The 22,752-nt window shown below is 38.4% G+C and overlaps 1 protein-coding gene across 3 annotated transcripts in view; it reads right to left on the bottom strand.

The window, feature by feature from the left end:
* The window catches only part of FNBP1L (formin binding protein 1 like), a 57,645-nt gene extending 40,131 nt beyond the window's left edge, over positions 1-17,514 (bottom strand). The window contains exon 1 of one of the 3 annotated variants that reach the window (XM_053950640.1): positions 16,752-17,514. In XM_053950640.1, the coding sequence (XP_053806615.1) occupies positions 16,752-17,090 (339 nt within the window). In that variant the 5' untranslated portion in view covers positions 17,091-17,514. The remainder of the gene's footprint in view (positions 1-16,751) is intronic. The other 2 variants (XM_053950638.1, XM_053950639.1) reach the window with 2 other exon arrangements.
* Between the last annotated feature and the right edge of the window lie 5,238 nt (positions 17,515-22,752).

Below are 22,752 nucleotides of genomic sequence, written 5' to 3'. Positions count from 1 at the left end.
GGCAAGTGCAGGCTCCTGCTCTGGGAGGAACAATCCCAGGCACCAGCACAGGCCGGGGGCTGACCTGCTGGAGAGCAGCTCTGAAGAGAAGGACCTGGGGGTCCTGGTGGACAACAAGCTGTCCATGAGCCAGCAGGGCCAAGGACAATGCTAGGAGAAGCACTGTGAGAGGGTCAAGGGAGGTGATCCTGCCCCTCTGCGCAGACCCAGTGAGGCACATCTGAGGTGCTGTGCCCAGTTCTGGGCTCCTCAGCACAAGACAGACAGGGAGCTCCTCAGCGGGTCTGGCAGAGGACAAGAGGGACGATGAAGGGACCGGAGCATCTCGCCAAGAGCCACCGAGGGAGCTGGGGCTGCTCAGCGAGAGGTGACGGAGAGGGCACCTCAGCAGTGCCTGCAAGTGTGTGAGGGGAGGTGTCCCAGGAGGATCCAGGCTCTGCTGGGCGCTGCCAAGCAACAGGACAAGAGACAACGGACAGAAACTGATGCACAGGAAGTTCCACCTGAACACGAGGAAGAAGTTCTTTACTCTGAGGGTGACAGCACTGCAACAGATTGCCCAGAGGGTGTGGAGTCTCTCTCACTGGAGATATTCCAGAACTGTCGTGATGCAATCCTCTGCAGTGTGCTCTGGGATGACCTTGCCTGAGCAGGGAGCTTGGACCACTGTTAACCTTCCAACCTTACCCATTCCATGATTCTGTGACTGAAACAGAAGCATCTTTGCCAGTTTCTCCCTCTCATAATTTCTCAAGATTTTTTATTCTTCTAATTTTTTTCAACTCTTGTTCATCCACTACTTCCCTTTTATTTCCTTCTTTAAGCCTCTTTTGCACTGCTTACCCTTCTGACGTAACTTCACTCTTTACTCTAAAAGCAGATACTGAGAACATTCTTCCTGGCTTAATAAAGAAATACTGTGGGAATCCAACTTAACAGCAGCATTTTAAACACTGGGTTAATTCTATACTCCATGCAAAGCATCTTGTTCCACTGATCACAGCCACAGAAAAACTACTACTGTAGTAAATAATTACTAGGTTTCCCTCCTAACGACTTTTCAGTATTACCAAATCAGAAATAATAAAAACAGTAAAAAGTGCTCAGTGATATACTGCAGACATAGTTCAAAATTCAACTGCAGCAAATACTGCAGATCAGAACAGTAATTTACTACAAATTCACTATGTAGAATCATAGAATGGCTTGGGTTGGAGAAGACTTTAAAGATCACATTGTTCCAAACCCCCTGCCCTAGGCAGGGATACCTCCCACTAGACCAGGTCACTCAGAGCCTCACCCAGCCTGGCCTTGAATGCCTCCAGAATTTTGTACTTTTACTTTCCTTTTAAAACAGTTCTACCCAAAGAACCTTGTGGAACTTAACACTCCTTATTACACATTGATCTGGAAGTAGAAGAAAGTGACAGTCTTTTTGTCACCTAAAGTTATAACCTTTCCTGTACTTGATGTCATTGCCACACAACATTCAGTATGTCCTTTATGGTAAACTTAATTATTTGTGATTTCATTCTTCAACATGAAGTGCTACTCATGTTTTTACTAAGCACTCGTTTCACTAGCAAAATATTAACCAATAAGGGATAAATCTCTGTAAATAATCAATGGTCTAGGAACTGTCAAAGAAACACAAAAGAAACTCTGACAAACAGCCTCAATTACTGAATAAAACATGACATAATGAGAAAACCAAAACCCATATCTTTCATACTGCATAAAACTGTTACATCTTTTATTACATTGACTATAAAACTGAAACCATCTAATTGAACATGGGAGTTTCAACTTTGTTTTTTAACATTACTGGCTTGATTAAAAAAACACTGAAAATTGATGTTTCATATCTGAGGAACCTTAACATTTCATATCTTAGCAAAAACATTTTAAACTCAGTGATTAAATCAAGCCAAAGTGTAATCAAAAAAACATCATGATTTTGTGGTAGAAAAAATTAAATCAAGTGCCTTTTCCCCAAGTGTCTCTTTTTTTAGCTTTTATGCCATTACATATCATTGTGTAAAACCATGCATATCTTTTAGAAAGAAAATTAATAAACATTCTGAATTCAGTGCATCTTCAGCAGATTTGGAAAATTAAAGACACTCACCAGTCAACTTTTTTTTTTTTTTTCTGAAGAGAATGATTTGGAAAGGAAACTATTTGATATTATTGTTCCCATCAGCCTCAGAGAAATACTAAATGTTTAAAACATTCAAAAGATCATTTATCAAAATATATTTGACTAAATTTTGAGCATCCTTATGGTATCACATACCATATCACAAAAAAAGTCACAAGGATTAATTTCCCAGATGCCCTAAAATTCTTTATAAGATTATGCAAAATTACTACAATTTTTATGGGAGCAGAATGCACAATTTGCATTTAAAAAATCACAAGGTTAATTGTGAAAACAGTATTTGTTTTAGTATCATAAAAAAGCTTAAGCAAAATACTTAACCAATAAACTGAAATATATGAAGTATTTTACATCAAGTTTAAGTATATCCACTACCCAATTACAAAGCAGATTAGTAAACTGAAACAAAGGCAGCAAAAGTGGATAAAGTAAAAGTTGAGAATATATTATATTAACTTCTCAGCAGTACCCTGAAACAGCACTTTAGCAATTACATTCTCAATGAATATAACCCTGATGTTAATGTCATGGAACACGGGTTAATTATTGGTATTTCCTAAATTGCAAAAAGAAAGCCTATAGTTAATATATTTTCTTTTCAGTTCCCAAAGTTCTACTGGACTTGGTTTTACTCTAATTGTTAAAAATTCAGTTTTCAAACTAGTTTTTATATATATAAGCATGAATCAACTGACATGAGATGTGCCCTGCACTAGTGGCATTAGTCCATCAGGCTGGCACACATCTGGCATTAGTCCATTAGGCTGGAAAATCTCACTTGCTATCAACCTGCTGCAATTAGAGTACACTCCTGATAATAAAATTAAAGTTTCTTATTTTTTTCTGGTTACATACATACATACAAACAATCAAAAACTTTTATGCCTCTCAAGAATACATAGTAGCACAAAATAAATACTTCAATTTCCAGCATGCCACAAACCAGTTCATTCATAGAAATAAATGTATCAACTAGTTACTTCATGGAGACAATCAACAATAACACGAGAGCAATTTAGAAATAATTTAATGCTCTCTAAACTGTTGTGGTTCTCAGCACCCACCTTAAATGGTTGTCACCAACATCAGCGTAATTTTACTTCCATGTTAAAATCATGCTGAGATAACATGTACTAATATCTTAACAATAATACTTTTAACTAAGCCATGTATCTGACTGACACAGAATTTTGTTGCTCAAGATCACTGCAAACATTTCTCATCACGGATTCCAAACTCAATAATCAACTAAAATGCAAATTAAAATATTTTTCACCCATGCTGAAAAATAGCTTTCCCCACTTCAACAAAGAACTGTAGAGACTACATAATACACTTATCCCAACATCTGCACAGTCATCTCTGATTTCTGAATCTGTGTATCTTGGAAACAATTCTTCTAATTTTTACAACTCTAATGTATAAACTAGTAATAGATTTTTGCAATAAGCAGGTGTAATAGGTAAAGAACGCTAACAGAAACAATTAGATTCCCAGAAAATACAGCATAAAACTGAGTAGCAGTTAAACTGGACCACAACATCAATAAATGCACAGCTAGTAGGCAAATACTGACAGGAAATTAGACACATAAAATTGTGAAGAAAATATTGAATAAAGGTGTTTTTCCAAGATGTAACTTAGGATTCCTAATATTACTGTAGGGCAACAGCAGTTTACATTACACACCAAATGTAATTCAAATAAACCACTTGCACCTGAAACAGTAAACAGTTTCCAGCCAGATGAATCTAATTGGATAAGAAATACGACATTTTGTGTCATCTGGTATTAAATACAGCTTTACTAGAAATGTCTTTTAATATACTGTCCTTAAAGTCAAAAGATAGTGCTTAAATGTACAGCTTATGAGATTATCTAAAACATATTTACCGTTGTTTCCACTCAAGAAAGTTAAAGCAATGACAGCTACTGAAAAGGGTTCCTCATATGGAAATATTGATTATGAAAGCCTTCTGAAATACTAACATGAAAGCCTTCAGCAACACCTCTACAGGTGCTACAGATGTTTTATACCATGTTATAGAGATGACAAACACAGATCAAAGCCCAGAAGAATAGTGCACACATCAGAAAGCATGCTGTACCCCAGAAGATGGCCTTACAAATAACTTTGTCTAACTTGCACATCTTCATTGTTAACTTGTCATCCTCTTTATCCATGTCTTTTCCTCATAAAATAGAAGTTAATACTAAGCAGAATACAGAAACTAATGCTGCTGAAGCAACTGAATGAATTGTAACATCAAAGGAAAGATGATGAATAAATATTATGTAAGATAGTCTAAAACTAAAAATGGAGCAAGTAAATTGTTAAGAACTTCTAGCAAATTAAGATCAGAAGAAACTTCTCAGAACAAAGATAAGCAGAATTTCATGGTAAAAAAAAAAAGCCATTCAAGATGTTAGGGTGCCATTTCCTGCTATAAACTTACTATTGGATTAGCTGTAGTGGCAGAGACTATCAAAAGATAAGGGATCCAACCACAAGCAAAGCTTCAAACCCCTTTACTACAGCAGGAATGCACAGATTTTTAGTCATATTTTTCAAGTGCTCTTATCAGCTTTTTGCAAAATACAATAATATTTTAAAAGTATTTCTTGCAATGAGGTTAAGCTACATACTGTGCCACTTTGAGATAATTTAAATCAACTGAAAATAAATGAAAAATCTGCAAAGTGCTCTTGAAGAAATGCTTTAAAATTCACCACCTTCCTTAAAAAACAAAAACCCCTTTACAACCATATGAAACATTGTTTTACATTGATTAAGAAAGGACAGGAAGAACATTATGAAAAGCTATTTCAATAGTATGAAAAGCTATGCTGTCTTCGTAAGACAGTCAGTATTAATAGTCCTGAAAGGTTAACAGGCAACATCCAAACAATTGTTAGATTAACTAGGGAGATAGGGGAGCATGATCCTCTTCCCACAAATGAACACAAGTCAGCAAAAAAAAAAAAAAAAAATCAAACCTCTTTTCCAATGACATAATGAAGAAAAGCAGTCAGGAAAGCCACAAGTTTCAGGTTTGACTTACAGTCTGATTATGCCTGCATTATTAGAAGTTGAAATGCTAAGTACAAAGTACTACAAATAGTCTATCAAGATCATAAGAAACATTTACATATAAGGTCTTAAAATTCACATTTTCCAGTATAAATAAACTAACAGCAGTATTTCCACTTAATGGGTGCATAAAGGTCTGTAGAAGCTCTCCTTTCAGAATTAAAACTCAAGGTTTTAACTTGAGTTTGGAACACTGATATTCCATGGTGCCTCATTATTGTAAAAAGCATGAATCCTGGCCATTCAGCACAACCACTTTAAAGACAATTACATGTTTTCTCAAAAATTGTAAGGGATTTTATACAAATGATGTCAAAATGTATTCATTACACAGCCCACAATTACAGCCTTGAAGTATAAAGCAGACAGAACATGGAAAAACATTTCATCTAAGAATCACTACGCTTAAATACCACTGGCATCTCATCTTTAAGAGTATTTTAACTCTTTTAAGAAAATTATTTCAGTTCAACTATTGAGATTTCGGTGAAACTGAACGACAACCCTGCAGAACCAAAGTAAGTGGATGTCACTGGGGCTAAGGCACCCAAGCAGGAAGAGCAGGTAGCACATTCTGCCTAACACCACGTTTTAATATACAGAGCCAATCCCTGGTTTTACAGAACTCCAGTTCCAATCCACTAAGTGGATGCTTCTTCCAGTAAAAACTTCTTGCTGCACTCAACTACTCCTACCTCACTGCTTCTCTCTCAGAATGCAGAACATAAAGCTGGAACTTGGAGAAATCCACTCAGATCTCTCAAGTGCTAGGCTAGCACAGCAGGAACTGTAACACTGCTTCTGGAAAGATGGTAATTATTCTCCTTAGCACCAATACCAAAGTGAACACATTTCTTAAAAAGCCATTTGGAAAGAAGTTACCCTTGTTATTAAAGAGAGGTCTTAATATTAACAGGGTCTCAAACTTGGGGAGATAAGTTAAAAAATCTGGTTTATGTGATTGCAAAATGTCAGCAGAAATAACACAGTCTTTACAAAACAAAGAAGCAATCAAGATAAACCAAAACAAATAACCCACAACCCTGTCTCCTCAATCTAAACCTAAACACTTAATCAGATCACCACACCTCTTGCTGCAGGAGTAAATATTTGAGTATCATGCAGAGCCAGGATACTTCACAAAACTGCACAGCTTGCCTGACATGGTGACATTTCTAGTTAAGTTTCATGGAACTGTACAGTCTACATTCCCCTCACATTACTACAATGTAGAAAAATCTCAAACATTTGGATTTTCCTGATAAGTTACTATTTATTTTTAAGAAATTAATTTTTCCTCTTTAAACATGCTATCTTCTTAGACATGAAACCTAACCAGATATTCCAGTCTGGTTTTTACCATTTTATTACAACATGCTGGAGAACTTTTCAAGACAAGTTCATCCTTTTCTTGCCCTCCTCCGAATAAATTTGTAACACCTTGACCATATTGTACAAACATTGAATGCCATCATCTGTTGTTTACCCAATTTCCCAGATAATAAAAACCACAGTTAATGAGATAAAGCTTTTAATTAAATAAATTATAAATACTCTGAAAATAAAATTTTCACCATTCATAAATCCAAGTACATATTCTTGTTCTTCTAACTCACAGTTCATAGCAGTCAAAACTCATAAGGCTAAAAAAAGATCCATTAAAGAAAATAACATCAGTAATTGTTGCTGATTTAAATAATGCTGTGTGTCAACTACAAGCTACAGGCAGAGCTAGTTTGCAAATATTCCCTTTCTCAAAAACCAAACAAGGCTTTGAAAATGTCCTGGTAATACAGTATTTAGTCTCACACACATTAATGAGTTTCACAGATCCTGTGAGATCTATGCTCATAAAATGAACAAGTATTGGTAAAATTAAATATGTAAATGAGTACCTGCATTATTAGGGTGCAAATAAAGTAGGTATTAGGGTGCAAATAAAGTAGGTATTAGGGGCATGAGGGAATTCACATTTGACTCTACAGAACAAAATTGTTTTATCAGTCATCCTTAGTGGACCTTCAAACAGTTTTCCATTTACTAATCACCAATTTGAAGTCGTTCTCAGGGAAAAAATTAAGATAAAACATTTCATTTAAAAGCATATAATGCACATCATACCTTTGCCGCTATTGCACTTTACTGGTTTATGCCTTTTACACTAAAGTCTCAAACTATAACCTTTCTTTCACCTGATTATTTGACTTCATTCCCGAATCTCAAATCTATGTCCATCCTAAAACTTGTTAACAACTTCTCTTTTTTTTTTTTTTTAATCAGTCTCTTTCTAGCCATTCCAGATCTGCCATCTTTAGGCATTCCCTACCCATCTCATTTCTCAACCACACCACATCCTGTTCTCTGGCACTGAGAGATTATCCTTTTGCCCACGTGTTTTTCACCCAGCACTATCTGGGTGCATTATCTCTATCACAGCACACATTAGCTTCTTAACCTCACTTTCAAGGGCACTGCTGGCTGATTCTCGCTAATTACCTCATCATACCAAGGGATTATTGTTTGCTTCGCTTGAGACACCAACACTCCCTTGTACTTTTCAACAAGTATTTCCTGAATTCTCTTAGGTTGTTTGGGTGCTCATCTCTTGCAAATATGACAAAGGTCCGCCCCACTGCCACCCTTTGCTTGCAAGGCTCACCCAAAGAAACAGCTACGAGGCTGCAGTTGAGATCACTGCCCACTGTGCTGAACAATACTGGGGTTTGCACAACTCTCATTTGGCACCACCACTACAGGACCCAGCCCCTGCTGGAACTCGCAGTTAACTGGATTGAGGATGCTATTTACACTGAGTTTGTGTAGAATGCTGCACAACACAAGGACACTATGTGACTAATGGTAGTAGGTCTTACGTAAATACAAACATAAAATACACTCCCATGATTGATTTCAAATGTCAAATACCCTAAATATTCCTGTAATTGTGATGGGCATCACATAAATATAGGAAAAATTGCAGGACAATTTGATGCCATAGCAGATAACTGAAGAACACTTTATCCATTTACTGAAAGGATTAAAAATGTTGGATATTATAAATATTATAATTTCCTCTTCCTGCATTGGAGCACAGGTGTTGTCTGGGGTTCACACACACCAATTATTTTCCCACTCACTGCCACAAGAAAACCCCATGCCATAAACCAAATGTTTATTTGAAGATATTATTAGAAAAGTAAAACATTATTGACGTCCTCTGAGAGAAATGAGGCATCTGGGGTAAAGACAAAGTGTACAAGAAGCATACCCATGTAGTAAACACCCTCCAATGACTCTACCGACTAGAATATACAAAGTGAGGTTTTCACACCCACTCGAATTGGGCATCCATCATGAGAAAGAATCCAGCAGTCAAATGCTCTCTTTACAAAGGATTTACAATGCAGATGGAGTTCCAAGAGGCACACCCATCTTCACCACCTGCACTCACATTTGGTTACCTCAAGTATGCCAAAAGTTAAGGCTGCCTCTCAACTCTCCAGTGCAATTGCTGTCATATTTCAGAAGTTCTTCAGAACTTAAATAACTCCAAACTCAAATCTAGTGGATGTAATTACATTGTACAATGCTGCAAAAGTATTTTTTACTTAATATGGAACTACAAAAAAGCACATTGTACTATTTCTCGTGTACCAGCCAGGGAGAAGCGATTCGCACGGTACTTGCCTCTGGATCAAACATTTGTGAGGAACCAAATCACAGAAACTGTACCAGCTACTACATAGTAAATTAACTCTACCCCCTCCAAAACCAAAATAAAAGTGCATGGTTCAACATTTTAAAACGCCATATTACCATGCCCTTACACATAAAGAATGTTAAAGTATTCTACAGATATTGCTACGATATTAATTTGATTAAAACAAACTAAGTATATTCCAATTCTACAACCCAACTAACAGGGACAAAAAGTAAGTTTATTTGCCCAAGATAACACGAGAGTTCCACATTAAAGCCCAAGAAAGATTTAGGTCTTGCAATATTAGCTTTTTAGCTCACAGTAAGTCTGCATTTCTCCTTCAAAAGATGTAAACAGTAATAAAACTACAGGGGAATGCACAAAGCACAATGCCAGAAAACTGTTTAATTAGTCTAATGCCCTGTTCATTGCAACTGACAAAGCAGAAGTAGAGTTCTGAATTAAAAAAAAAAAAAAAAATCAGTGAAAAGGTATTCATGAATCTTACATGCAACTATTTCAGATTTCCACACTGTAGAAATTTTCAGAAAATTCAGTGCACCTAAAATTCAGCCCTTTCCTGTTCTAGTCACCTAGCACAAAATGTAATACTCCTTCCACTCTCCTCTTAGACTAGAACTTGTAGCTGAAAAAATCCCCAGCAACGCAGAAACTTATTGCAGATAATTCCATAAACAAAGTCAGTGCAGAGGGTCTGCATTTTAATGAAAACCAGAAGGCTTTTATTAGTATAATACTTTTTTTTCCCTTCTTTTCCCATCCAGCTGAAGCACTGACATACATCTGAAGACAAACCTCTGAATTTTCTGCCAAGAGAGCACTGGGACTGGGGTACGTAAACTCACTAGGGGCAAAATGAAACAATCTGACAGGAATTTCAGCTTTCACTGAACAGTTTGTTCACTATTACAAGGAAAAAGCTGAACATATCTGGACTTCAGGGAATTCTTTTCTCTACCAAAAAGAATTCAAGTTCTTTATAAAGTATGCATGTGTTGCACGAACAATGAAAATTTAATCTGAATTGTGTTAAGTAACTTCCCCTCCACACAAAAATAAAACACCCAATGTTACTCAATTCCTAGGTTTACCAAGAACACTAAAAAGTGCTCTGCAAATGTAAGGACTGAAGTATTTAAAAATACTATATTAATAAATGAGGGTCTCACCCAGATCAATCCAGTTTAAGAACTAATTTTAATACAGCACTAATTAACTTTTAGATATCAGACTTATTTCATTACATCTACAGCATCAGTAACTACACAAGCAATAACAACAAACCTTCTGTCTTCCTTCATTTACCTGCAAACCAATCATACCTGCTGGGGCAACCCTCAGCCATGAGCACAATGCCAACAAACTTTTATCTTCCCATGCGTTTTTCATCCCAAATTCTGAGGGATTTGTGATTCCAGAGATCATTACTTTGACAGATACATGCTTTAAAGAAATCCTCAGCTTGGCTGAGATAAAGATCCTGCAATCTCCAACAACCTGTTTACTATTCTCACTCAGGAAATCAAATGAGAGCTGCAGCATTTAAAATCTTGATACAGGCAACTCTTAGATTTTGTACTATCAACAAGGATACTGCATACATCTTTTACAAGACAGCAATACTTTTCCAGTGTTCAGAATTTCCAGATTAGTAAAGTCCCATGTATGTTTGTACAAGTTTCACTGAAAAGCATATACACTTCCAAGTACATAAACAAGTGGGGCTATAAAGAAAAACACATGCCTTTTTAATAGATATCAGATGATAAAGCTTTCAAAACTCAAAAAAACCCACTTTCTAAACAGACAGTCAAAGACACATGTATGCATTCTTAAATTATGCTCAACATCAAACCCAAACTGATTGAGTCTCATGACAACGACACACCCCTTCCTGGAAAAACCAGTAAAAAGGTCAGATGTTTATGAACCAGACAATTGCTGGAAAAATATGGATAAACATTTCCAACTAAAACTCAGTACAATTGTTTTCACACCAATGCCAAAAGTAACTACACTTTCAATAACCAAGTATTTGATCCTTACATAACTTTCTAGTTGGAAATCTCAGGTCTTCCGAAGGATGAGGTAAGCCACACAACACTGCTTGTGAAAGACAGGAACCTGACAGCGATCAGGCATTTTATCCAGCATGTCACCCAAGACAGGGGAAATGTGTAACCATGCCATGCATCTGGAAAACACTGTAATCTTATACTTCAGCCACAAGACACATTCCTTGCACACATTTGCAGACCACAGCAGCAAGAGTACCCATTGAAGAGAGAATCTCTACAGAGTACTGTTTGTAATCTTTGGGTTATGCTAATGGAGAACTCTAGGGACAAAAAAAAAAAAAAATCCACATTCCATCTCTCAAACATCCCCCTGTTTCTTTAACAGAATATATGTCAGCACACTGGAAAGTAAACTTACAAAATATTAAGATTCAAAATCACGTAAGAACTTCCATATGGGATATGGCTTGATATTTAGAATTATTTATAGTGGGTTTTTTATTTGCATTAACAATGCTAGTAACTACATAACCATACCCACAACATTAACAGTCAAGAAAGGTTTCTCAGTTTCAAGAGAAAAACCTCTTTTTGCTTGGGAAAAAAATTCTATTTAGCTAAAAATAAATTTTCTAATGTAGTGAACAAAAATGCAATAAATTACTACAACAGAAGTATGCTATATAATAGCTACTTTCTGAAGCTAACTCTTTCATATTTACATTCTGGATGTTTTTCATCTATAATTACACTTGACAACTTTTAAGATTAGACAACATCACCACATGATTTATCTTCTACAAAAAAAAAAGACTAAGATTTTACAGCAAGAAGGAAACAATGTCTGAAAGCAGGACTGAAAGCCTAAGAAAATTTTTAACAGCTTTTGAAAAATTACTGATGCAACCAAGTTATTCAATATTTTTAAAAACAGAACTTGGGTTTATGCACAGAATGAATTTTGTTCAAGGAAAGATTAAAAAGAGCACATCACCAAATATTCTTTGATCTTTCTTTGGTCTAACATAAGTAATTTCTAAAATACTACTCTACAGTGCCAGTGGTTTCTTAATTATAAAAGATGGTGTGCTTCTGGCCCCAAGGAGCTCACAACAATAGTATCATTAAGTCTTCTATAGCCATTTCTTTTTAATCATGAAATCGCAGCACAAAAAGCCCTCAGCAAAATTTCTGTTTTAAATATTTATCAAGAGGTGAGAAACAGATGGCTAGACTGGTTCTACAGACTGAAAATGTTCTGACATGGTATTCAAACTCTTTTTCTGCCAACTGCTATTAAGGAGTTCACAGGGGTTGGAACAACAGAACGTGCATCTGAAGTTAAAAAACATCTTTCCTGGTTGTTTTTTCTTTTAAAGAGACAGCACAAACTCTTTAATTAATTTCCAAAGAAGCCACTTCAGAGTGCCAATCACACTGTCTCCTCTCATTACACCAAGAACTTCATTATCAGCTACACTCCACTCTCCAAAGCTTAGTAAGCATTTAGCATCAAAGCAAATACACTACATATTCGATTTAACAGCACAATAACCCAAGATGGCAATAACCAGATGTATTTTTTAAATATTCTATGTTAATACTATTCGTACACTTTATGCCCACCACGAAAAGAACTCCAGGTGTACAGAAACACACACTGAACAGATGCTCATGCTGAGAAGATTCTTAAACATACCATAATCTATCATTTTTATTTCCAAATATTTAAAGTTACTAAACCCAACCCCAATTTTAGTCCCATCTATCTATTCTTGCCTTGGATGTCGCAGCACAGTGTGATAGAAGTCAGGGCAATCTATAAAGCAAAAATACAAATCTAACCACAACTTCAATGTGTTGAACTCCTACTGTTCATGAGGCGAACATAAGTGTGCAGTATTTGAAAAAAGCATGACACACTCCAAAAAGTTAATTCTGAAAAGTATCTGTATCTAAATAAACAGCAGCAATTTTCCACTACAAATGAAGGGCAGCAATGCTACTTTGCGATTACGTGCCACCTTTCTTCAGATGATTACTGCTTTACAAATGTTATCTATGAAGAAATTATATATTAAAGATAGGAAAATTTGGCACCCAATAATAAAATGTATTTCAACTGAATTAGACAAGACTTGCCAGTGCTCTCTGCTCTGTTCTAACCCTTAAGAGAATATTATGCAAAGCAGTTCACCAAAGTATCTTGGGTCCTGTCTGGTCATACCATAAGGAACATGCTACAGAGTGATCACAAAGGTACACAGACCGATGAGAATAAAACTATTTGTTGAGTAAGATTTTCAAAGCATAATAAAAAATGTTTATTGTAGTAAGAAAGCAGAAAAAGAGAGCGTATTTCCCACAGTACAGAAAATGTTGTGGAATGAAACAGTTCTAATCACAGGATGGCTTACATGATTTGACATTTATTTTGTTATTATTACTTTACATTATTTCACTCAGAGCTATCAAAAGAAACACAACAAGGAGCATGTTTTTTGGCCAAGACACACTGAAAAGCACCAAATGCTTTAGTCTAATCAAGACATACACATTTTGTACAATGCACACTCACTTCAAAGAATGGTGGTGTACTTGTTAAAAAAGAAAAAAACTTTCTTGAAAAACAGCTACCTAATTTAAAGAATTAGAAAATACTGGCCAATCAAAGAAAAACTTTCCTTTTCCAGTCCCCGATGTAACCATTTTATTAGCATATGTATCATTTCAATAACAGAATTGCTATATTTAATAATTATCACATAAATATCAGACATGAGTTGCTTTCCTTTTCCCCTAAGTTTTCTTCTGGCTTCTTATTTGTCTCCATATTCATCTGTGCTCAGTTTTTTACTGTATCCAAAATAGTATACAGTATAAAACTACAGAACAATTTAAAAAATACCTCAGAAATGCAAATCAGCATAAAATATCGAAAAACAACATGAATAGATACAACTTAAGAAGGCAGGGTTAAGGAGATATTAAAAACGTCTGATACAGAATCATCAAACTTGCTTCAATGAATTAGTGAAGCATATATAGGTAAGTGCAAATGTTTTTAAAAGTTATGATCTAGATACCAGACTTAACCCTGAAAAATTCCATTTTATGAGCTGAAAGCACTAATGAAGGAGAGCTTTAGGCCCTATGTCCAGAAAACCTGAGCAGAAGAGTTCTCTGCAGCTGGGGACCGAACTCCTTGTGCCCTGCTGCCATCAGCAAACACAGAGCAGCTCAGGCTGCCTCCTGTAGCTCCACTGCTGCTCGTAACAGAGAATGATGGAGGAATTGCTACAGCAGAACACAAATATGTCTAAGAGTTTAATTTTCTATTCTTCAGAGCCCTGTCTTTGAAGACCCACAATACTGGTTTTCCTTGTGTTTTTAAACTAGATTTAAGATAATTCTTAATGAATTTGATTTTGTGCCAGATCTCCAAAAAAGTAATCTTTACTTGCCCAGCACAATTAAAGTTTAGTACTTTTTACAGTAAGTGAAGCACTGAATATTCTTCTAAGAAACCAGTTTGATTCATAACATAGTACATTTTTTAAAGTATGGTTGGATTCAATTAAAAAAATGTAAAAGGTACCACCCCGTGATGTAAAAACTTGTATTGTCAAAGTCTAGTTACATAGTTACAAACAGACCATTTTATGCAGGACGTTACCTCAGTGTAGAGCTGCAGGTCATCTCCAGATATCAAGCAAAAAATGTATTTAATTTTGCTACAATAAAAGTATTGCAGTAAAACATTTAGCTTAAAATTCTGGCATTTCTTCCAACTAATGAGTAAGAATTAGTGACTTAGGAGAAAAGAAATATAGTAGGTCAAAATAAACTGCAGCTAGTTTCACAACACTGTGAGTTAAATGCCAATCATTAAAAGGAAGTCTGAGGTCAAAATCCATCTTTTTTAGTATGTTTCTTAAACACAGGACAAAGACAAGCACTTTCATACAGAACTGAACACAAGACAGAGTATAAAACTTTCAAGTGTCATTTACACGATGAACAAAAAAAACCCCAAACCCAAATACAATTAAGAGGCTACGAAAATTAGCTGATATGAGTAAGCTAAAACTCTGTTTTCTAAAGCAATACATACCTGAGTGCTTATAGTCAGTGCTCACCCAAATGCCAACCCCACTCTCCTTAAGTGACACTCACCCCTCACCTGAAATTCATACAGGCATGAGCTGCACACACACTCTTGTGTGGCCAATATAAATCACAGCTTTTAGTTACTCCTCACTGCCAATATCACAACAGTTTTAGATTTCAAGCCTGCTGCAGCAGTGTCATCAGTACTTAAAAAGTGTATTTTTTCTGAATTCTCATCGTGCCTACAAATCCTAGCAAAGTACAAGGTACTATGCAAAACACTAAAGTAACCCCTAAATACCTTTAAATCAGGCTTCTGCGCGTAGCACACGTGATGCTATTACATCTTCATTTTGCATAATCAGACACAACTTAATTCAGGTGGCTTCAGGAGCTCCGCGGGCACTCCCAGTCCCCGCGCCCCACCCAGGCACTCCGCCCGCAGCGCCGCGGCTGCCCCGGCTCCTCGGGCAACCACTTGTCTCGGTGTGGAGCAGATCTTTGCTCCTCTAGAGACTAATAGCCCTGATAGCCCTGCACTACAAAATACTGATAAAGGTATTTAATTCAACACCAAAAAAAAAAAAAAAAAAAAAAAAAAAAAAAAAAAAAAAAAAGAAGGCATGAACAACCTATAATGCTAGGTCCAGATTAAGTTCCTGGACCAGACTTCAAGCTGAAACGTTTAGCTTTCAGTCATTTTTTTCCTTAGCACAAAAGTCTTTGTTTCAGTGTCTTTAAAAGCAAGTAAATGCAGGGCAGGCGGCATTTAAAGCGGGGATGTTAAACACTCCTTGGTACTATTCTTTTTTACGCCTAAGCATTCCCACGATCAGCGTTAGCTCCAGCAGCAGGGAACCTGACTGAGGAGATACAAGACGCCACCAGTGCGAGCAGACACCGCCGTGCTTCGCTCCGGCACTCCCCCGGGAGAAGCCCCTTCCTTGCCGTCCTCGGCACGGCCACAGAGCCTTCGGAGGGAAGAGGGGAGCTTTAAGAAAAGACCTAACGCGAGACGGAAACTGCCTGTCTCGTTGCTGCCAATTATTCGTATTTAAAACAAACACAATGCAGTGTTAGCCAACATTCTGCGGTACTTTTAGAAACAAAGCTATACAGTAGAGCTGCGTCTAGTTAGGGCCGGCAGCTGAAAACGCTTCGCTCCTCTGAGCAGCCCGGCGCTTTTCGGGGGAGCAGCAGTTCTGCCGCCGCCCGAGGCTGCCCGGGCCGCGCCGGGACCCCGCCCCGAGCCGTGCCGTGCCGTGCCAGGAGCACGGCGAGGGCCGCGCCGCCGGGCCCCGAGCGCGGCGCTCCCCCGGCCGCACACACAAAGCGCCCGTCCCGCCGTGACCGCGCCGGGCGGGCGGAGGGCGAGGGGCCGCCCCGGGCAGCGCCATGGCCGCGCAGGCGGCGCGCGCGCACCGCACCCCGGACGCGGCGCTCCCGCCCCGCCGCGGCCCCCGGCCCAGCGCCGCCGCCCTCCGCCGGCAACGGACCCCCGCCCCGCCCGAGCCCCTGCCCGCCGCCCCTGCGCCGAACAAAGCACAGCGCCTCGGCTCCGGCCGCTCCGCGCCTCCCCGGGGCAGCCGCCCGAGCAGACAAGGGAAGGCGGCGAATCTCAGACACAATGAGAGGCGAGCCGGGACTCACCCACAGCTCCGTGCCCCAGCTCATGGCTGCTCCGCGGGCAGTGCCGGCTCCGGCAGAGGCGGGGATGAGGCGTCGGGCGGCGGCCGGAGAACGGGGCCCCCCCAGGCAGTGCCGGTGCCCTCGGTCACTGGGGAGAGGCGGCGGCGGCGGCGAGGAACGACGTCGCTCCCTGCTCCAGCTCCGCCTGGCTCGGGAGAGGGAGCCGCGGAGGAGACTGGGAGAGGGGCGGGCCCGGCTGGAGCGGCGGGGCCGGGACGGGAGCGGCCGGCGCTGCCCGGAGCCCCGAGCGGCCGCGGGGCGAAGGTGTCGCGCCCGGGGCGGCCCCGCGTTGCTACTCATTAACGAGGAGACGGCGAGGCCCCGGGGCTTCGTGTCCCGGCCGGCTGCGAGGCCTCCCCGCCTCCCCAAAGCGCTGAGTCACGGCCGGCGGCGGCAGCGGGGTCCCTGCTCGCCCCCTCCTCACCGGGCACAGACGTAAACAACGATTTTTGTATTGTTTACATCACAGCTCTATGTGTAAATCACAAATTGAGATTTTAGGAAAGGTGAGGGAGGCAGCTGAGGGAAGAAGGCTCATTTTTGAGTACTTGAGTGAATCATATTGACTCTAAGAGGGACTTTCCTCAGCAACTTGAAAAGGACAGGTGTTAAATCCTTGTCAAAGATTATTTTTTCCACCAAAGCATTGCAAAGCTACTAATAGAAAGCAAATGTTTTGAAAGCCACCTGAATTAAATTCCCCTCTGAGGGCATGTATTTTTTAATTTTCCTCTCCTTTTTGGCTTAGAAATAATTTTTATCAGGTGGGATAAAAACTCAATATAATAGTAAAATAATAAATACTGCTAAGTCTCTATATCATGAAACAAAAATTACTTAAATCCAATCATTTTTTGATTCCCAAGTCACCTTTCAGGTAATGTGCCTTTGCATCATAATTTAGGTTTAGTTCTATTCATGAACCCTGCACATTTTAGATTCTGAAGATGAGATTCCACATGTGGGCACAGTTCAGTTGAAGTCTGGGACATTAACTTGGTAGATTGTATTAATTACTGAAAATATTCAGCAAGCAGAACATATATTGAGGATTCAGGTAATGAAGCAGAAATATTTATTAATAATTTTCATCGTTTACTTATATGTTTAAATTCACTCAACTTACATGGCCTTCAGAACTGGCAAAAAGCAATGTCCATTAAATGCTAGAAAGATCTATCAGCCTTTTGCTTAGCTACCAGCTTGTCACATACCTTAATACAATTCTTAAAAAAATATAATCAGATATATAATGAAATAGCATGGAGTCAGAAGCATTGGAAATCAGGCACTTAACTGGGCACTCAAATTTAAATACTGGCCTTTCATTGCATTAAATATACATCAATAAGAGTTTAATTGCATTATATATATTTATATTTATAGTTGGTTGATTGATACATGAACCTTCTTATATTTAACTCTAATTTAAGAATTAACTAATTACTCCTATTTCTGCAAAACGTGAAATGCCAACATTCTCAACAAATTCTCAGTATTTGTTTCTATTTATAGCAATGTAATAAAATCAAATATTTTCTGGTGATTTGTAGATATTTTAGGAGAAGGAAACTGCAGCCTGTATCATGGGTACATTAATACAATATTTAGCTACTTAGTAATGCTTAAAAAGCCCAATTTTAGCAATGAGAGGTTTTCCCAGGACAAACAGGATTCCTTCTTTCCAGGCAGCTCTCCCTGAAAAACACCTTTACAAACCCAAAGGTACAGCAAGCATTGCGGGCTACAGGATGTTCCAGAGATTCTGAGTAACTGCACAACCCCCAGAACTGATTGAGAAGCTGCTCTAAAATACTCTGTAAAATAGGACAGGTGTTAGCACAGCAGCTCTGGGTTGTACCTGCCTTTTAAGAGCACATGTACACGATAAAGAGGAGCAATCAGAAGAAATTCCTGCGCAGGCTTTGAACAAACTAGCACCAAAATAGGACAGTATCATTGCACCACAGCACTGCTGCAGTCTGGCTAATTATTCATCTTTGGAGGTTAACAGTTAGACTTGGGAAGTCAGGCTGATTAGAAATTGTACACAGAAACATACTGTTTCTGGGACCCACCTAGTGTTTCTGCAGCTATTGTGATTCTCATTTTGTAGAGAATTAGCACAAAATCTGCCTTAAAGGATGAAGAAGATTCCAAAAAGTAAAGTGCAAAGCCTATTTCATCCCAACATATTTCAGTGGTTTTATTAGTATTTGAATTTAAATATGGGCACAACTATTTTCAAGTTTGCTTTCTGATTTTTAGTTTGCTTTTAACCCATACTTCTTCCAAAAACAGAAGCACATTTATGTATCAGGTACATACACAGAGATGTGCATTTCACCTTTACTTAGTTAAAAGTCACATCAGTAAAGATTATAGACCACAATAAACTACACAGGTAATGGATTTGAAGTTAAGAGACAAAAAGCATTTAGACACATTATTACAAGATTTGGAATTCGTGAACAGTATATTAAGACCATGTGACTGAAACAAATTTTAATTCATTGAAAATAAAGCAGAAGTCTTAGCAGCATAATACTTACCATTTCAGCCTAGTGAGAAATCTGACATCAGTCAGTGTTACTGCCTTTTCCTGTTTAAGCACACTCTTGCTTTAGGAGATTCCCATATAAATCCTGAGCTCTCCTCCAGTTTAGCAGTTGAGGATATGAAATGACCAAGCTGTAAGACAAGGGGAAGAGTCTACCACATCTCTGTGGGATATTACTAGAAATGGTAAAATTAATCACTTACAATTGTGACATTGTTTCCATTATCATGGAATGCAACTGACCCTTAGCCTAAAAATAATTAAACAAACATTACCCTAAAGACTTCTGTTCTTCTAGTCACATCCTTAAAATCATCAGTTGGAGGAGGGGATGCAACCAAAGGGACCCAAGAAAATATTAAAGACATATTCAAGTAATGTTACATGCAGCAAAGGCTTCATGATAGATTGCATTGTTCTAGTATCCTTGTAAACCACTAGCTGCTTCTGGCAGATGATGACAACTTATTTTTAGCTTAGAAAATTTACTTTTATATTTAGATGTTTCCCCCATCATTGATTCATTAAATGAAGGCTTTAAAAGAAAACTGCCCAATTATGTATTCTGACTGAATCCACATAATTCTAATTATTACAGTAGCTGTGTATTTTGTTAATTCTGTTCACTTTTCAACAGAATCTACTTGAGTTTCCAAGTGTACCTAAGGATATTATCTTGGCAGAAAAACAATCTGAATCATTAATTTGGAGTGGCAGAAAAGCTGTCTGGCACTCCCTGTGGGCACACTTTCTAAAGACAGAAGCAGCTTAGCTTTCCACTGCCACAAAACTCAGCAGGACCAAACAAATTACTTCCAAATATCTCTGTCTCAGTGTGAGGTGCTATTAATCCTTTTCTCTGCTAGCCAGCAGTCTCTTTGTCATATTAAAATTGGATTTTTACTCCACAAAAAATAAGAAGGGTTGCAAAAACCATTTTATCTCTTTTGCTTCAAAACCAAATTTAGCTCCCTCCTTCCTTTACACATGTATTTCCCCCATCACCAGGCCTCTAAGTGTTCTCATTTTATAAAATATTAATGTTCATAACACTTCCATGTGGTGAGTGGGTAATCATTATTTCACAGCTCAGGAAATACTTTGAGACAAAAGAATAGATGTCCTGACACTTCAGTTTGTGCCCAGCTCCCCACAGACTTCCTGTGTCTCCCAGAAGCTGGTTAACCATAACCAGCAGAATGCAAAGTCTTGGGAGCTCAGCATCTGCCTAGAGACTTACTTCCACTTGGTTCCTATTTCAACTATTAGGCAAAATAAACTTATGGTTTTACTCTGAGTACTGATTTATTTTTTATTTAAAGCAGAAAATTACCAGGAAACTGTATTAGTTAGACCACACCACTCCTGCTTCAAGGCAGAAGGAAAATTTCATTTATTAGTGCAAACTCAGCCACTGCTTGGAATGTCCTAATTCTAATTTTCTCCTATCTCTGAATTTCTGTGGTAAGAACTGTACCCCTCCATCTTTTTCAGTCCAGTTCCCATACTAAAATGAATTTTACATAGCAAAAGAAAGGCTTGTTTCTTTCTTTTCCCTCTCATCTCCGCAAACAGAAACACATCAACAGTGATTGGATAACAGAACTGAAAGGACACTACAAACACCAGCTATAAATAGGAGGAAAATGAGAACTTCCATCTGCTTTTACGATATATCCTGTGCTCACTTTTTTTGCCTGCACTATAGCCAAGAGCACATCTTCCCTTGCCATATGTAGCAGAGAAAATGTGCTGTCAGTCAGCAACAACTAGCAATATTATAAGTACAAACGGCCTTATTTCACAGCCATTTATTTTTTTCCCAGTGAAACAAGACTATCACGTGATTATTCAGCATTTCCTTTTGATAATATAAACTGTATTCCAACCCAGAGGCTGGACAATTACAAAGTATCAGGGAACACACAAAAATCATTACTTTAAAATATGATTTTCAACTCTAATGCATTGCCTACTTGAATACTATAAATCCATTTTCTTCCACTGTACATCCCTTCAGAATTATATCAAAACATAACCATAAATGGCTTTGCTACCTTAATTTCTGTTACCTCCAGTTCACCTAACCATGTCTTCTCCAGTCTCCCATCAACCCCTTCCATGCACGTTACTTTAAATTAAAAGAACACCAAGCTGTATCTAATGTGCAGAGTTAAGTACGGCCATGGTGAATTCTATATTCTTTTTTCTTTTTCATGACCATATTATCTATAGGCATATAGATTATAGCTGTTAGATAACAACCAAATACTTGAACAGTCACTGCTCTCAGCACCAATAGCAGCTTTCAAGCAGAGTGCATGGATTGACATACGTATCAATAATGAAAGATGGAGACTGTCATGGTACTAATTCAAGCTGTAGAAAAATGAATAGTGGATGAATGTGTAGCAAATCATCAGCACCACCCATTTCAAGACTTGCTAAGCAATATTTACTATCATCTGACTTTGAATTACAATCAGAAACAGATGTATGTACAGTTGTGCAAAATCTGCCTTCATATTTGAACACGCTCGGCATCCTAGGTTACTGTTTAATCTCCCTAGCGAGTTTTAATTTAGAACTGGTTCACGCATTATCAGCACAGAGCGGCTCGGGTCACCCTCAGCACTTTGGGCACACACAGCCCAAAGCCAAGCTCTGGGCTCGACAGCCGCCTGCCGGCAGCGCCAGCCCCGGCAGCGGCACGGACACGGCCCCGCCGCCTGCTGCCGCCGCTCCGTCCCACCGAGCGCCTGCGAGTTACAGTAACGGGAAACCGAGAGGTTGCTTGTCCTACCTTCCACGCAACTGCAGCTCGCCACTTCTCTCCCTTAAAGGATTTCATTTCTGCGGCCAGGGGTTTAATTTCACGTGTACTTCCCTTATTTTATGTCTGGGGTGGTTCCTCCTTCTTTCATGAGAAAGTTTATGTCCATTGCATAATACATTTAATTGATGCATGAAAAAAATTCCAAAGGATCACAATCTGTAGGGAAACTCAGAAGTTATTCAGATGTCAAAGAAAACTCTCCTTCCCACTATTAATCACATTAAAAGAATAGAAATCAGGATATAAATCAACAATAGGAATGAGAACAGTATGCTGTGTATAGAATAGATATCCCACAAAGCAAATCATTATTTACCTTTCTATGTCTCCCTATCCCAATAGTAAAGATAGCTACAACTCAGTTTATCATTTTTATTTGTTCCAAGCAAGATTTTGATCAGAGACTAACTGCAGAAATTTTCAAATAATCCCAGAGGAACAAAACCAAAAATAAAGAAATCACTTAATGATGAAAGAATTTTGGTTTTGTGACATTACACTTTTGAAGCGCTATTTAATGAAATTCAAATGCAATGCTTGTCTGTTGGATTTCAAAGGCAAATCAA

Source organism: Vidua chalybeata, chromosome 9 (genome assembly GCF_026979565.1).
Source record: "Vidua chalybeata isolate OUT-0048 chromosome 9, bVidCha1 merged haplotype, whole genome shotgun sequence".
In the NCBI taxonomy this organism is placed as follows: domain Eukaryota; kingdom Metazoa; phylum Chordata; class Aves; order Passeriformes; family Viduidae; genus Vidua; species Vidua chalybeata.
Note: the sequence above shows the minus strand (reverse complement) of the source record. Positions and strands in the feature narration are given on the sequence as shown.